Here is a 15,735-nt window from a genome sequence, read left to right as displayed (position 1 = left end):
TTCCATGAATTTTTCAATTCTTGTTTAATTTCCTGGTTGACCCATTCATTCTTTAGTAGGATGCTCTTTAGTCTCCATGTATTCGAGTTCTTTCCAACTTTCCTTTTGTGACTGAGTTCTAGCTTCAGAGCATTGTGGTCTGAAAAATGTAGGGAATGATCCCAATCTTATGGTATCGGTTGAGACCTGATTTGTGAGCCAGGATGTGATCTATTCTCGAGAATGTTCTGTGTGCACTAGAGAAGAATGTGTATTCTGTTGCTTTGGGATGGAATGTTCTGAATATATCTGTGATGTCCATCTGGTCCAGTGTGTCATTTAAGGCCTTTATTTCCTTATTGATCCTTTGCTTGGATGATCTATCCATTTCAGGGAGGGGGGTGTTAAAGTCCCCTACTATTATTATATTATTGTCGATGTGTTTCTTTGATTTTGTTATAAATTGATTTATATAGTTGGCTGCTCCCATGTTAGGGGCATAGATATTTAAAATTGTTAGATCTTCTTGTTGGACAGACCCTTTGAGTATGATATAGTGTCCTTCCTCATGTCTTATTACAGTGTTTGGCTTAAAGTCTGATTTCTCTGATAAAAGGATTGCCACCCCAGCTTTCTTTTGATGTCCATTACCACGATATATGGTTTTCTGCCCGGTCACTTTCAATCTGGAGGTGTCTTTGGGTCTAAAATGAGTCTCTTACAGAGAGCATATCAATGGGATTTGTTTTTTTATCCATTCTAATACCCTGTGATTGGGGCATTTAGGCACTTTACATTCAGGTAACTATTGAAAGGTATGAATTTAGTGCCATTGTATTGCCTGTAAGGTGACTGTTACTGTATATTGTCTCTGTTCCTTTCTGATCTACTACTTTTAGGCTCTCTCTTTGTTTAGAGGACCCCTTTCAATATTTCCTGTATGGTTGGTTTCATGTTTGTAAATTCTTTTAATTTTTGTTTGTCCTGGAAACTTTTTATCTTCTTCTATTTTCAATGATAGCCTAGCAGGATATAGTATTCTTGGCTGCGTATTTTTCTCGTTTAGTGCTCTGAATATATCATGCCAGTTCTTTCTGGCCTGCCAGGTCTCTGTGGATAAGTCTGCTGCCAATCTAATATTTCTACCATTGTATGTTACAGACTTCTTGTCACGAGCTGCTTTCAGGATTATCTCTTTGTCACTAAGACTAGTAAGTTTTAATATTAGATGATGGGGTGTGGACCTATTTTTTATTGATTTTGAGGGGTGTTCTCTGTGCCTCCTGCATTTTGATGCTTGTTCCCTTTGCCATATTAGGGAAATTCTCTATTATAATTTGCTCCAATATATCTTCTACCCCTCTCTTTCTTTCTTCTTCTTCTGGAATTCCAATTATTCTAATGTTGTTTCGTCTTATGGTATCACCTATCTCCTGAATTCTCCCCTGTTGGTCCAGTAGTTCTTTGTCTCTCTATTGCTCAGCTTCTTTCTTCTCTGTCATTTGGTCTTCTAGATCATGAATTCTCTCTTCTGCCTCATTTTTCCTAGGAGCAAGAGCCTCCATTTTTTATTGCACCTCATTAATTCCTTTATTAATTTCAGCTTGTTTAGATTTTAGTTCTTTTATTTCTCCAGAAAGGGACTTTATTTCCCCAGACAGGGTTTCTCTAATATTCTCCACGCCTTTTTTGAGCCCAGCTAGCACCTTTAGAATCATCATTCTGAACGTGAATCTGGCATATTATCAATGTCTGTATTGCTCAGGTCCCTAGCTGTCGGTACTGCCTCTTGTTCTTTTTTTTTGTGGTAAGTTTTTCTGCCTTGTCATTTTATCCAGGTAAGAATATATGAATGAGAGAATAAAATACTAGAAGGGTGGCAAAGACCCCAGAAAAATGTACGGTAACCAAATCAGAGGAGACCCCAAACTGGGGGAAGAAGTAAGGGGGTAAAAAGAAATTAAAAATAAAAATAAAATTAAAAATAAAATTAAATAAATAAAATTAAAAATTAAAAAAATATATATATATATTTGACTGGTGAATAGAACAGAGCCACCCCCTTGATTTTGGGTGCATTTTCGTCTCTTAGAAGAACCTTCCTCCAAAAATTTTAAAGAAAGAAAAACTTATATATATATGAAAAATAAGGGTAAATACAAGGAAGGGACAGAATATGACTGTAAAGATGAAAATTGAAAAATTCTAAAACAGGAATTGTTAAGATAAGTCGGTTGAAAAAAGAAAGAAGGAAAAAAAATGGGTTGGGGGGAGAGAATGTGCTAAATCTGGAGACTAGAAATAGGCCTTGTGCTAGATTTAGGGTATATTTTGATCTATTAGAAGAAATCGTGTCCCAAAATTTTTTAGAAAAAAGACCCTATATGTATACAAAAAATAAAGTTAAATACAATGAATGAAAAAATATTATTTTGATAATGATATTTTTTAATCAAATTGTTGATATTTTATCAATTATTTGATAATGATAAAATATGATTGTTAGTGAAGGTTTAAAAAGATTATTTTTTAGAAAGGTATTGTTAAGATAAACTAGTTAAAAAGTGTTAAAAGAGGAAAGAGGAAAAGTTAAAAAAAATAGAATAAGAAAAAAAATAAAATTAAAAAAATTTAATTCAACTTTGCAAGACTAAAAGGATCATGGGGAGAAAGCCATGAATTCCATGTGTTGCTTTCCCCTATCTCTGGAGTTCCGCTCTTCTCCTCGATCTGTGAGCTTGGTCTTGGCTGGATATTCTTGCTGATCTTCTGAGGGAGGGGCCTGTTGCGGTGATTCTCAAATGTCTTTACCTGAAGTGGAATTGCCCCGCCCTTGCCGGGGCCCAGGCTACCTAATCCGCTTGGGTTCGCTCTCGGGAGCTTTTGTTCCCTGAGTGCTTTCCGTAGAGCTCTGGAGGATGGGAATGAAAATGGCGGCCTCCCAGTCTCCAGCTTGGAGGAGCTGAGAGCTCAGGGCCTCACTCCTCAGTGTGCCCTCAGGGAGAAGCAGTCAGTGCCTCCCCTCTCCCTGGTCTCCGGGGGCGCTCTGTGCTCACCTGGCCCGTGACTGAGCATTTCTATCTCTGGCCCACGGCCCCATTTGGAATCTCTAAACCCAGCAGATTCCTGCCTCCAGAGGAGGAGGGTGAGTCTCCCCGGATGTGCCACTTGCGGGGTCCCTGTTCAAGAGCTGTGGCCCAACTGTGCCGCGAATCACACTCTAAGGTAACCCCAAGCTGAGAGCTCATTCCTCGGCTCCGTCTCTGCAGCCGGCTTCCCCACTCTGATACCTGCGAGCTCTGCTACACTCAGACAGCCCCGATCCTTCTGCGACCCTGCGGGACCTGAGACCACGATGTCCCCTCAAGGGCTCCGCCCCTGCTTAGCCTCTGGAGTGGTGTCCCTCAGCGGAACAGACTTCTACAAGTTCTGATTTTGTGCTCCACTGCCCTGCCGCTTGCCAGGAGCCAGCCCCACCCCCTGCAGTCTATCTTCTCGTTGCTTGGATTCACTTCTCCGCACATCCTGCCTTTCAGAAAGTGGTTGATTTTCTGTTCCTAGAATTGCTGCTCTTCTCTTCAATCTCCTGTTGAGTTTGTGGGTTTTCAGAATGGTTTGATAACTATCTAGCTGAACTCCCGCGACCTGATGTCATTTCAGTCCACTACTCCTCTGCCATCTTGCCTGCAGAAGTTTTATATGACATTTTTCAAGTGCTTTGGGCGATTTTCACTATTAGTGATCATTTAGTAACTTTGACGATTTTTTTAAGTGCCTGGAAGTCTTTCTCAAAGGGAGGGACCAGATATTAATTTTCACCTGTTTGGGCTCGGTCATATTTGCTATTGCCCGGTGTCCCTTCCACAGGGGATAGAGGCTGTCAATGGAGAGAAAATTCTTGGCCTTGGAAGATATCCTGGCATCAGAGAAGAGACCTCATTCTTTCCTAATATGCAAAAGTTGCCTGAGAGTCAGTGACTCAAAGTCCAAGAAAATGTGGGATTTATGAGACAGGGGTTCTCCCTATTAACATAGTAGTAAGTTATAGCTTTAGCATTCATTAATCAGTGAAATACATGGCAGAAAACCTCCATGAATTCAGTAATATTTTAAAATACATTTATGTTATTAATTTTTTTTTTAATGTCTGATCTCTCGCCTGTCAACCACACCCCTTCTCCTCCTCCACTGAGTTCCTGAGGCTTTGGAAAACACTGAGGGTCTCTCCCAGCCTTCAAGAAGCTATGAGACTCACTTTCTGCCCACTTGAAATCTCATCCCCTTGTCTCTTTGCTTCTTGTCCAGGCTGTCCTTCAGCCACAGAGGTCTTCTTTTGAGTCTCTGGACAGATCAGGCTCATTCCAACCCCTTCCCCTTTGTATGTGTTTTTTCTTTGATTTCGAATACTCTTCTCCTTAATCTTTACATAGTTGGATCTTACTGCCATGTAGTCCTGAGTTCAGAGAAGCCTTCATGACCCTCTCCCAACCCCCACCCCACTTGCCTCGCCTGAATAAGCCTTCCCTACTCTTGGATAGGCTAGCTCTTGCTGACCTACTCTAGGTAACTACAATGTACAATATCCTTTGGTTAATCTTGAGAAAACAGAGGCTGTGTGTATTGATAGTGAATACTGCTGGCTTCCTTGTTAGAGAGGTGGGTGTACATTTCCCTACACTGCCTTAAGATTACCCATTGTTACCTAAGATTGTGTAGAAAGACAGTTTCTATTGAATGCTCTTTGTGTCTATTCAGGAATCTGCAATAAGTAAATGGGGACGTGGACTTCCCAGTTCATCTTCTGAAACTTGAAAGATTAGAAGACCTATGGCTGGAAATCGTGGCATTACATGATCTGGGGGATATTATACCACCTGATGAAATTTTAAAAGAAGAAAAGGATTGTCGTGTTGGTTTCTGCACTTATAAATTAAGGCACATTAAATTCTCAGGGTGTTAGAAAAATAATCTATCTCCAGCCATGTGTTGGAGCCAACTCTTACTGGCTCATAGAGGAACTGCTTGTTAAATTTTCAGGAATTTTGCAAGCAGGTTGACTTTACATTAGTAGCTTGAAATCAGCTATGGTGGGAGTATTTATACCATAGAAATTGGCAAATGCTACCAACCAGGGTTTTTTTGTGTGTGTGTGTTTTTTTTTTCTCCCCCTTCTGGAAAGCCAGTTTACCAGCCCACCATTATATATCGCCAATATTTTAGAGGCTGACAAATTGATGATGACAAATCAAAAGGGCTAGATCAAAATAACCAGGTTCCTTTTACGGTGTTCGTAGTTTGAAAGCCACACATTTGGAGCATGGAAGAAAAAAAAATTCAAGAGATTGTTTATACACAGAAGCAGACAGGAAGGATCAGAAATCGAGATCTTTGTATTTGCTTCTGACAGCCCCAGGTCGGGCTGCTGCATTCAGGCAGCGTGTTCCTAAAATATGTACTCCGAGAGGAGATAGCCACCTTCTGGAACTTGCGATAGCAGCTTTCCCCAGCTCCCACACTGATAATAGAGCTCACAGGTCTCACATGCACCATCATGTTTTAGTGACAGTGAGCGTCACCGACTCTTTCTTCAGGGGTAGGAAAGGATTCACAGGATTGTGAGGTAGAGGCTCTGATGGATTATGGTCCATAGGTTGGAGCAGGTAGAGACTAGTGAGAGCTGACCTAATGTTTCTTGCTCTTGGCTAGAAAGCACTTAAAGGAAAATTGCACAAAGAGACAGGGTATTAAGGATTCCTCAACAAGAACGTCTCCAAGTTATGCTTCACAGGGGCACGAGACGGATCATTTGTGATATTTCAGAAGCAAACATGTTATTGGACAATACTCGTGCAAAAGGATAAATGATAAGACATGGGTTGTCTGTGTCTCGGTGTGTTTTAACGTGACGCAAACTCATAGATGAACACCTTCTGTGTGTTTCTTCGGAGACTTGAGACTGAGTGTCTTGCATTTAAAAAGACACGTGAGAAGCAAGAGCCTCTTGAAGTTCCCCTTCCCCACTGACTTTGTGGCAAGCATTTGGAAAATCTGAATGATTCTGAGAGATTGCGGTAGGCCACCTTGCTTTTCACCTTTTCTGATGTCTCCATGAAACAAGATAATAGTGCCACTTACGAGACAAGAGAAAGCGGCTTTCTTCAGTTATCCTTGGACTGAGTGAATCTTTATTTATTTATTTTTTTGGAATAAGGCTTTACTTCTAAGCTGGTGGCATTTCTAGGGCTTAGATTTTTAATGGAGCACTATTAGTATTTCCCAAAGGATAAGATACCATCTGTAGCCAAACAAGTTGGGATTCTGGCACTGATAGCATCCAGGCTTTATTATATTAGAAAATATGACGCTGGGATGCCTGGGTAGCTCAGTCGGTTAAGTGTTTGCTTTCAGCCCAGGTCATGATCCCACATTGGGCTCCCTGCTCAGAGAGGAGCCTGCTTCTCCCCCTCCCTCTGCCACTCCTCGTGCTTGTGCTCTCTGCCTCTCCCTCTGACAAATAAATAAAATCTTTAAAAAAAAAAAAGGGAAAAGAAAATTTGAACCTATTGATGACCCCGCTCTTCGATGCAAAGAAAACAAAGGAATTTTTAGTCAAGAGGGTATTTATACTATTGTGATTAAAATTAAGTTCCCGAAGGTCGAGGCTGTATGTCCTGATGTTCAGAAACATGATCCTAGAACAAGAGATCTACTGCCATTCTTGAGTTCAGAGATGGTGAAGAGAATTAAGGAAGGAAATTTCACGAAAATCATAGATGGGGACAGAGTTCTGGATCTTGTGTTGAAGACTCAAAAGAAACAGCTCTGCCTCGGGAGAGATGGAGTTCTGGCAAGCTGAAATTAACCAACCAGCTAAGAACCCTGTCAGACTAAAGTAAAAGTCTCACTTTTAAAACAGTCTGTTCTGAAGTCCCTAACGACTGGGCTGTCTCTTTATTAAGTGAAAGTTCCTACCATTAGTATTTAAACAGAGACCATATGAGCAAGAATCTGTTGAAAAAAATAATGCTGAATATGCCAAAAATAGCTAATCAGTATTAAATATGTCATTATTAAGATGAGAATTAAATGAGATGATTTTCTGTTTCTCTTCATAGCAGTTGCTTTTTATAAACTACCTTTAAAATGAAAGATTTTTGCATGTAAAAGAGCGTGCCCATTCTAGAAAATTTTATGAACTGAGAAAGTAGAAAGAAAAAAATATATAGTTCTGTTTATTTATTTATTTTGAGAGAGAGAGTGAGTGAACGCATGCATGGGTGCAAGCAGGGGTAGGGGAAAAGGGAGGGGGAGAGAGAGAATCTCAAGCAGACTCCACACTGAGCACAGAGTCTGACATGGGGCTTGATCTCACGAGCCATGAGGTCATGACCTGAGCTGAAACCAAGAGTCAGACACTTAACTGACCGAGACACGCAGGAGCCCTTATAATTCCATCACCCAAGGCAACTCATGCCAACATTTTGTATAATTCCTTCTAACATTTTTACAGGTCATGATTACATACTCTCTTACTACCCCTTTTTATTACTGCTGTTAATATTATTACCACCTTCTTCAGCTGCCATTTACTGAGAGTCACATTCTGTTTGCACAGGTCTTCACGTATAATTCTGTCGAGCTGGTAGTTTTTTTCCAGTTTTACTGAGACATCATTAACATGTATCACTGTTTGAGTTTAAGGCACACAGCATGGTGATCTGATTTACATTTATTGTGAAATAATAAATTATTATTATTCCAATAATAATATTGACATAAAAATTTCTATTTAAAAAACAGTAAGTTCTGGGGCTCAGTGGGTGGCTCAGTGGGTTAAAGCCTCTGCCTTCGGCTCAGGTCATGATCCCAGGGTTCTGGGATCGAGCCCTCCATCGGGCTCTCTGCTCGGCAGGGAGCCTGCTTCCTCCTCTCGCTCTGCCTGTCTCTCTGCCTACTTGTGATCTCTGTCTGTCAAATAAATAAATAAACAAATCTTGAAAAAAAAAACAGTTTTACTAAACAACCATCATCTCCTATAGATATACTAAAAAGCAAAACATTTTCCCCAACAACTCTCTCTCTCTGTATCACAGAGCGGTGTTAACAGCAATCATCTTGCTGTCTGTCATGTCCCTGTACTTACTTAGCCTCTCACTGCCAGGCTGTGCATTTTGACAGCCTTCCTCCAATTCCTTCTTCTCTAACCCCCCCACCTCTGGTAACTACAAATCTCATCTCTGCTCTGTGAGTTTGGTGTGTGTATCTCTTTAAAATTAGATTCCACATGGGCGCCTGGGTGGCTCAGTTGGTCAAGCTACTGCCTTCAGCTCAGGTCATGATCCTGGAGTCCCAGAATCCAGTCGTTGGGCTCCCTGCTCAGCGGGAAGTCTGCTTCTCCCTCTGACCCTCCCTCTTCTCATTCTCTCTTTCTCTCTCACCCAAATAAATAAGGAAAATCTTAAAAAAAAAAAAAGATTCTACTTTTAAGTGAGATCATACACTATTTGTTTTTCTCTCTTGAATTTATTTCACTCAGAGTAATTCCTTCAAATTCATCCAGTTTGATAGGATTCCTTCAAATTCCTTCAAATTCATCCAGTTTGATAGGATTTCCTCTTTTATGGCGGAATTATATTCCCTCGTGTGTGTGTGTGTGTGTGTGTGTGTGTGTGTGCACGTGTATATACCACACGTCCATCCACCAGTGGACACTTAGGTTGTTTTCCTGTCTCAGCTGTTGTGAATAATGCTGCTGTGAATGTGGGGGTGCAGATATCTTTTCAAGTTAATGTTTTTGTTTCTTTTGGTAATATTCCCAGAAGTGGAGTTTCTGGATCATATGGTAGATCTATTTTTAAAATTTTGAGAAACCTGCCTACTGCTTTCCACGGTGGCTGCACCAATTACCATTCCCACCAACAGTGCATGAGGGTTCCCTCTTGTCCACACCCTCGCCGACACTTGTTACTGCTTGTCTTTTTGATGATGGTCATCTTAATAGATGTGAAGTGAGATCTCCTGTTTTTTTTTTTTAATTCTAAATTTTCTTATTATCTAGATTTCTCTTTCATCTCTACATTCTCATATAAAACATTCTCTTACTCTAAAAACAATTCTGTATTCTACTTTCTCACTTAAAAATAGTGAAAGAATTTCCCCCACACTGTTAACACTCTTCATAAACAATTTTAATTGCATCCTAACAGTCCATTCTAAGTATAGTTTTCATAATGGTAAATTTTCAATTTTTTATATACCTTTTTATTATTAAATCCCCAAACCATTACAAAACATAATGTGTGATGGCAATAGTCCGGTTAGACTGAGGTCCAGAAGAAAAGGCACCTGGAAATGGGGAGGGCTAATCCTTTACTCAGTGTTCACTACTCAGGTCATTTCTTTGAGAACCACTTGTGATGCAAATGTGGGTAAGGACCAGCTTGTAGTCAGATACTTGTCAAATTAACACTCAATGTACAATTCCAGATGTTCTGCTTTCTCTCTGTGTTGTTAAGATCTTGCTTTTCATCTTATCCCCAACAGCCCTCTGACTATGCTCCTCCTGATAAGACAGTTCTTGGTTTCCCTTTAATTTTTGTACCGTAGGAAGTCATTTGGAACTTCCTACCCCTGAGAATCAAATTATCACCATCTTTAAGTTCTGCAAAACTTTCCTGAATCCCAGTTATAGAGTTTGTAAATCTCCTTCTCGCTAACTGCCTGTTTCATCCATGTCTAAATCCCCTCGTGTTGAAAAACATCCCATTCAATGGTTTTATCTGCCCGGTTACCTCACTATGAACCGCTTGGAGAAATAGATTTTCTCTGAAAATGTGTAAGGTATGGATAAAGAAGTATCACATTTCTGCCAGTTCTTTCAAACTGTTAATTAGGAATCCAGTTCTAATCGTTTTACAGCCAAAATATTATCCTTGAAACCCATACTAGAACTAGTGTTATTGTAAACACTTAGCATAGAGGAGAGAAAAAACTAATGATCCCACCCTCATGGAGCATAAGGTCTAGTGGAAGAGGCACAGAAGAAATAAGTAAACAAATTGTTTTTTACTGTGCTGGTGTATAATATGACACATTCTGCTGTTCTTTTATAATATGGAAATACCGGGATAGTAGTGTCTATTCCATAAAATTCTCTTGTTTCTTTTTCACATTTATTCTTAAACTAAGTTGCAAACATCAATTTAAAGTGCTTGTCCATTGGTTTTCTTGTTATCATTGTGACTTAAACACATTCTAAAACAAAATGGGATGATTTGCTTTTGCTTCTTTTTGGTTGGTCACACGTGCATTCGGTGATACTTTGTTTAAAGCAGAATTTCTCAGTGCCTTTCTGATGGCCATGGAATTACTTTGTTCTCAGGTTTTTCAGAAAATGATTGGATGCCTAACAAGAAAACGCATTGTAGTGTGCCAGGATGCTGTACGGCTCCGCTGAACTTCACAAACTATGAAAACGCTTGTCTGACGTGCCAATAAATCTTCCCTCTCTTTCCCTAGGTCCAAGGATCTCATAAAGGAAGCTATCCTTGACAATGACTTTATGAAGAACCTGGAGCTGTCACAGATCCAAGAGATTGTGGATTGTATGTACCCAGTGGAGTACGGCAAAGACAGTTGCATCATCAAAGAAGGAGATGTGGGGTCGCTGGTGTATGTCATGGAAGGTATGGTTTGTAACTCTAATCCTCTGGCATTCAGATATTCCCTTTTCATCTTATCAGCCTGCGCACAGATGGTAGTGTATTACGTGGGACAGTTCCATTTTTCCCTCCTTTGTTGTCGAGAAGCCGTTTGAAGAGAGGTGGAACACGACTTAGATACAGTGGTTGACTAATTGTATGAAGGGTTTGTGTTTAGAGTATTAAGCTGAAAATCTAGTATTCTTTTAGACATGGAGAGAGGATGATAGGGTGAGAGGAAGAAATGCTGTTTATTACACCGTGTACGTCTGCACAGCACTGGGTCATTGACCAAGCTCACAGAGCTGCCAGAGGAGTTCGAGACTGTTGGAAAGTATTTTTGGCCAGATAATCAAAGTGTGAACTCTACCTCTAATTCTCAGTGTATGGCTAGGTTTCCTGCTATCATGCTTCTATAAAAAGAATGTTTTCAGTGCTGTGTACATGTGTGAATAAGGAAATCAGACTGGTTGGATAGCCTGTGAGCTACCTAATTAGTAAGAGTGATGGATTGTTTCATCAATCTTGTGCCAGTTAAGGTAGAAACTATTTTGAAAAAACAAAACAAAACAAAACAAAAAACAACTGAGGCAGGCACCATACAAAAATATTTTATGCCCAGCTAAATTTTCATATTGTGTATTTCTAACTTGGAATTTATAATGCCGCCTTTTCCTTCTAGGAGAAAACAAAAGCCTGAATTAATGACTAGATCAGTTGAGGAGAAAGAAAGTTCAGAAGTGCCTAGAAGATCAGAGAGTTGCCATGCAAACAACAGGATTAGTTTCTAGGTGGTGATTAGTGTCTTAACCCAAGCATTCATGGCGGTGTCCTAGAATTGTCAAGCTGATAGGTCATTAAGAAAGGGGGTGTATTTGGGCAAGTGACTTAACTTCTTTGAATTTTACCAAATTTGTAAACAAAAGGTCCTACTGACTGCCACTCCTTTCTGGCAGTGGTTCTCAACTGGTGATGATCGGTCCAGCCACAGGACATTTGACAATACCAGGAGACATTTTTGGTTATCACAGTGGGGGTGCGGATGGGGGAGCTACTGGCATCTCGTGATTAAAAACCAGGAATGCTGCTCTGCTGGGCTGTTGCCCACAACAGAGAATTATCTGGCCTCAATTGTCCTTAGTGCTGATGTTGAAAAATCCTGATTTTTTCCGTCTTTACAAGACTGTTCTGATTAATATGAAATAATTGGAATAAATGTTTATTGTAAAGTATAAACCGTTATAAAATAATAGTATGTACTACTATTTCCAACCAATACTTGGCAGTATGTCAGAAATGTGCTGCCTGCCTATGCCTTCACCTTTTAATTTTTCTTCGTAATCTTTTTTGACATATATTAGGCATTCAACTTTGAAGTCATAATTTCAATCATCTTTTTTTCCTCTGTAAATTTTCAGCTTTTGGGTCAATGTTATGAAGTTTCCCCCAGGCCAAAAGCAAATAAATATTCAGCTAGTCTTTCTTCCGAATAAAATCAAGACACAATAAACAAAAACACGAACAGTATTCAGTTGGCAGACAATTGCAGGGGAAGGAGATGAAATTATAGGGCAAGAGTATATGTGGGCAGTAAGCAGAAAAGATGAGAAAAAAGCAAGAAATGTACAGAGGGGAAGTATAGACTATAAATATAGAGAGAGATGTTAAGAAGTGCTAACAATTAAAAATCCGAGGTTAAGGCATTTCTTAGATTATAGTTTATCAGTGGTTTTGTAGTTGATTTTTCAGATAATTATTGCCAGGCACGTTTGGAAGAACTTCCCTATTGCATGAAGGAGGTATACCTTACTTGTGCTATTTGCAGATGCTAATTATTGAAAATCCATTCAAGACATGGTTATTTCTAGAACCTGTATGTTGTTTTCCTTTATCTTGAATATCTCTTACAAATATAGATTTCCACGCAACCTTGCAAATTTTTTTCTAAAAAATAAATTGTCTTCATCCATACTGTTCTGGTTTCTAAGACTAACTGCTAGTTCACTAGCTATGTTAACAGAAGCTTAGAAATCATAGTGTGTATTTACAGAGTGCTTAGAAAATGGTCCAACATATTGAGCATGCTTTGTATAAACACTTCCTGTGTATATAATTCATTTAATGTTCAAAACAATCCTATGAGGTAAGAGGTAATATTTATTATTCTTTATGGATGAGGAAACAGAGACCCAATGAGGTTAAGTAATTTGCCTGTGTCTTCCAACTAGTTTATAGTAGAATTAGGACTGAACCTAAGTCATCTGGATTCAGGGCTCCAGCTTTTAACTCAGGGGCCATGTGTTAGGATTCTCTGGAGAAACAGAGCTGATAGATAGATATTGATGGATAGATTATTTATTTTAAGGAATTGGCTCATGTGATTGTGGGCACTGGCAAATCCAAAATCTGCATGGTAAAAGAAGTAGGCTAGACATTTAGGGAAGAGTTGATGCTATAGTCCGAATCTGAAAGTTGACTGCTGGAAGAATTCTTTCTTCTGAGGAGGTCTGTCATTTTTCTATTTGGGCCTTCACCTGATTGGATGAGGCCCACCAACATTATGAAGGTAATCTGTGGCTCAAAGTCTACTGATCTGTATGTTAATTTCATCTAAAGCATACCTTCACAGAAGTATCTAGGATAATGTTTGACCAATAATATCTGGATATCGCAGCCTAGCAAGTTGACCCATAAAATTAACCATCCCGGGTCCTCGGCACCTGTGTGCATCTCCTCAAACCATGCTTCATCTCCAAATGAAGACAGCAGCAAGGTCGTAGCTCCATCTGAAACAATGTGACAATTCTGAGTACAACTGAAAATCCACTAACACTTTTCTCACAAAAGGGTAGGAAGTCCTTGGGTAATATTTTCTCTTCTCCTTAACACCCCATAATTTAAACTCTATGTTGTAAAGCTAATACTTAAATACTGTGATGTAAAGTCGATATATCTAATGTTACATGATAAGAGGGTATGAGAGAGGAAAACCAAGAAATTGGTGCACATACATACACACAAACATATATATAACAAAATAAAGAAGACATACCCATAACAAGCTTCCCGAGACAAAGGTAAATGCACTAATTTTTTCTCCATTACTTCAAGCTAATTTTGAAAATTTTATTTATTTTCCTTTTCCTGCTGGACTGACTAAACAGCAAGTCCTCTTAATTATCTTTTTTAAAACAGGGTTTTAAATAGCGTATCAGTATTCAGAGTCACAGATTTTGCAGTGATGCTGTTGATTGCCTTCAGTTAAACTCATAAGATGACTATAATCTTATAAACTGATGCCGATCTGTCCCCAAGCTATAATTCTAACCAGTTCAGGGTAACTTTGGCTGATCTTGTGTTAATATCCTTGTGTCAGAATGATTTCAAGTTTAAAAAAACCCATCATTTAAATTTTTATAAGTTTTAATTGAAGAAATGTTTCATTGTTTAATTAGCTTTTTATCAACGTATTTGTTCTTCTCAAAATTTAGATAACAACGTTCTTGATAGAGATGGATTCTTTTTCATCTGCAAACATTAATATTTATAAAGAGCATTCCATAGCAACAATGGATGAGTAAGCTAGGGACGACCGGATCATTCACAAACTTGCTTATTACCCAGACATTCAGAAAAATACCCAGGGAGTTTATGTGGAAAATCAGTCTGATTTTCTCTCTCTAACTTAAATGAAGTTTCTCCGTATAATGCTGTTTAATGTTTGCCTTAAGTGGTTTTTATTTTAGCTGGGCAGTGTCCCAAGTAGGATTGCACACCTACATGCCAGAATTTCTCATTTTAGCAAAAGAGAATAGTCATATGGTCAGGACGTCACTAATTAGGATGACTGGGGAAAAATCTGGGGGTAGTATAAATATATTTTGTGTATTATATACCCAATATATTTTCAAATAAAATGAGTTGTAGGACTTTCAGATACTTAAAATTGCCGGCTAGGAGAAGTTTCAATGTTAAGTTTGAGTCGGAATAGTTTGGTATTAGTGTTTTAAGGCAGTACCGTATGTAAGCTAAGTTGCTAAGGTTCTGTTTGGATTTTAATTATGTTTTCAAATATACCAATGATTCTTACAAATGACTTGAACACAGGTTATTTTCTTAAACAGACATTGGCCTTGATTATGATGTAAAATTTGTGACTGTCCTTATACTCTTGCACTCCCTTTTGTTATCATAGAGATACATTTTAGTCTATTGTGTTCCAAAATAAAACATATTTTGATTTCGTGCCTTTTGTTGGTGATGTGAATAAACATCTTGTATGTGAATCTAATCAAATATTTTCATTTTGGAAAATGTTGAATTTGTATCCATCCAAGTGGTTGATTTGCTCATTTCTTGTGATGTTTCATTGTGGAAGCCCATGGATTACATTTTATTTAAATTTTCATTTTAAAAAAAATGGCAAGTCGTCTATTTAGTGTTCTATGAGCATTGGCTATTTTAAGTTAAACTTTTTAATGAAATCATCAATTTTTTTATGAGGTGCTTGAAAATGATAATAGCTTTTATGAAGTCCTTGTAAATGCCAGAGACTGTTTAATCCTTTTATAGGTATTAGGTTTTAATCTCCGTAGCAACCTTAAGGAGTAGGTATTCTATTACCCGCATGTTAGTAGCTGCAGAACCTGATGCAAAGGCAAGGTGAACAACTTGACCAGGATCATCCTACCATATATAATATATATATAGTGTATATATATTATATAATAATTATACACACACACACACACACACACAGACACACACACATATATATGATGATGGGACATTGTCAACTTTCAAAGTGCAGATTAGAAGCCCTGGTGATATGTATTTAGCATATAGGAGCCCATTAAAGATGCGCAGCATGAGGCCATTGGATTAAAAAAAAATTTTGCTTGATTATTTTTGAGGAAACTATAGAGCATGCATAGCAATAGTGCAAAGAGAGAATAATGTAGATGTTTCCATAAATACCTCTTCGGTCTCTCTGCCTCCTTGGTGCACTGAACTTGACTGCTCCCTCCATCTTTGACCATTCACTCCTCTCTTACCT

The 15,735-nt window shown here is 38.7% G+C and overlaps 1 protein-coding gene across 2 annotated transcripts in view; it reads left to right on the top strand.

Annotated features, from left to right (window-relative positions):
• PRKG1 (protein kinase cGMP-dependent 1) overlaps window positions 1–15,735 on the top strand; it is a gene marked incomplete at its 5' end in the record, with an annotated part of 1,240,279 nt that overhangs the window by 157,949 nt on the left and 1,066,595 nt on the right. For both annotated transcript variants that reach the window (XM_080822909.1, XM_080822908.1), the window contains one exon: window positions 10,498–10,664. In XM_080822909.1, coding sequence (XP_080679035.1) covers window positions 10,498–10,664 — 167 coding nt within the window. The remainder of the gene's footprint in view (window positions 1–10,497; window positions 10,665–15,735) is intronic.

The sequence above is a fragment of the Martes martes genome (assembly GCF_963455335.1).
Source record: "Martes martes genome assembly, chromosome: 14".
NCBI classification, from domain to species: domain Eukaryota; kingdom Metazoa; phylum Chordata; class Mammalia; order Carnivora; family Mustelidae; genus Martes; species Martes martes.
This window is presented reverse-complemented; position numbering and strand designations above follow the sequence as displayed.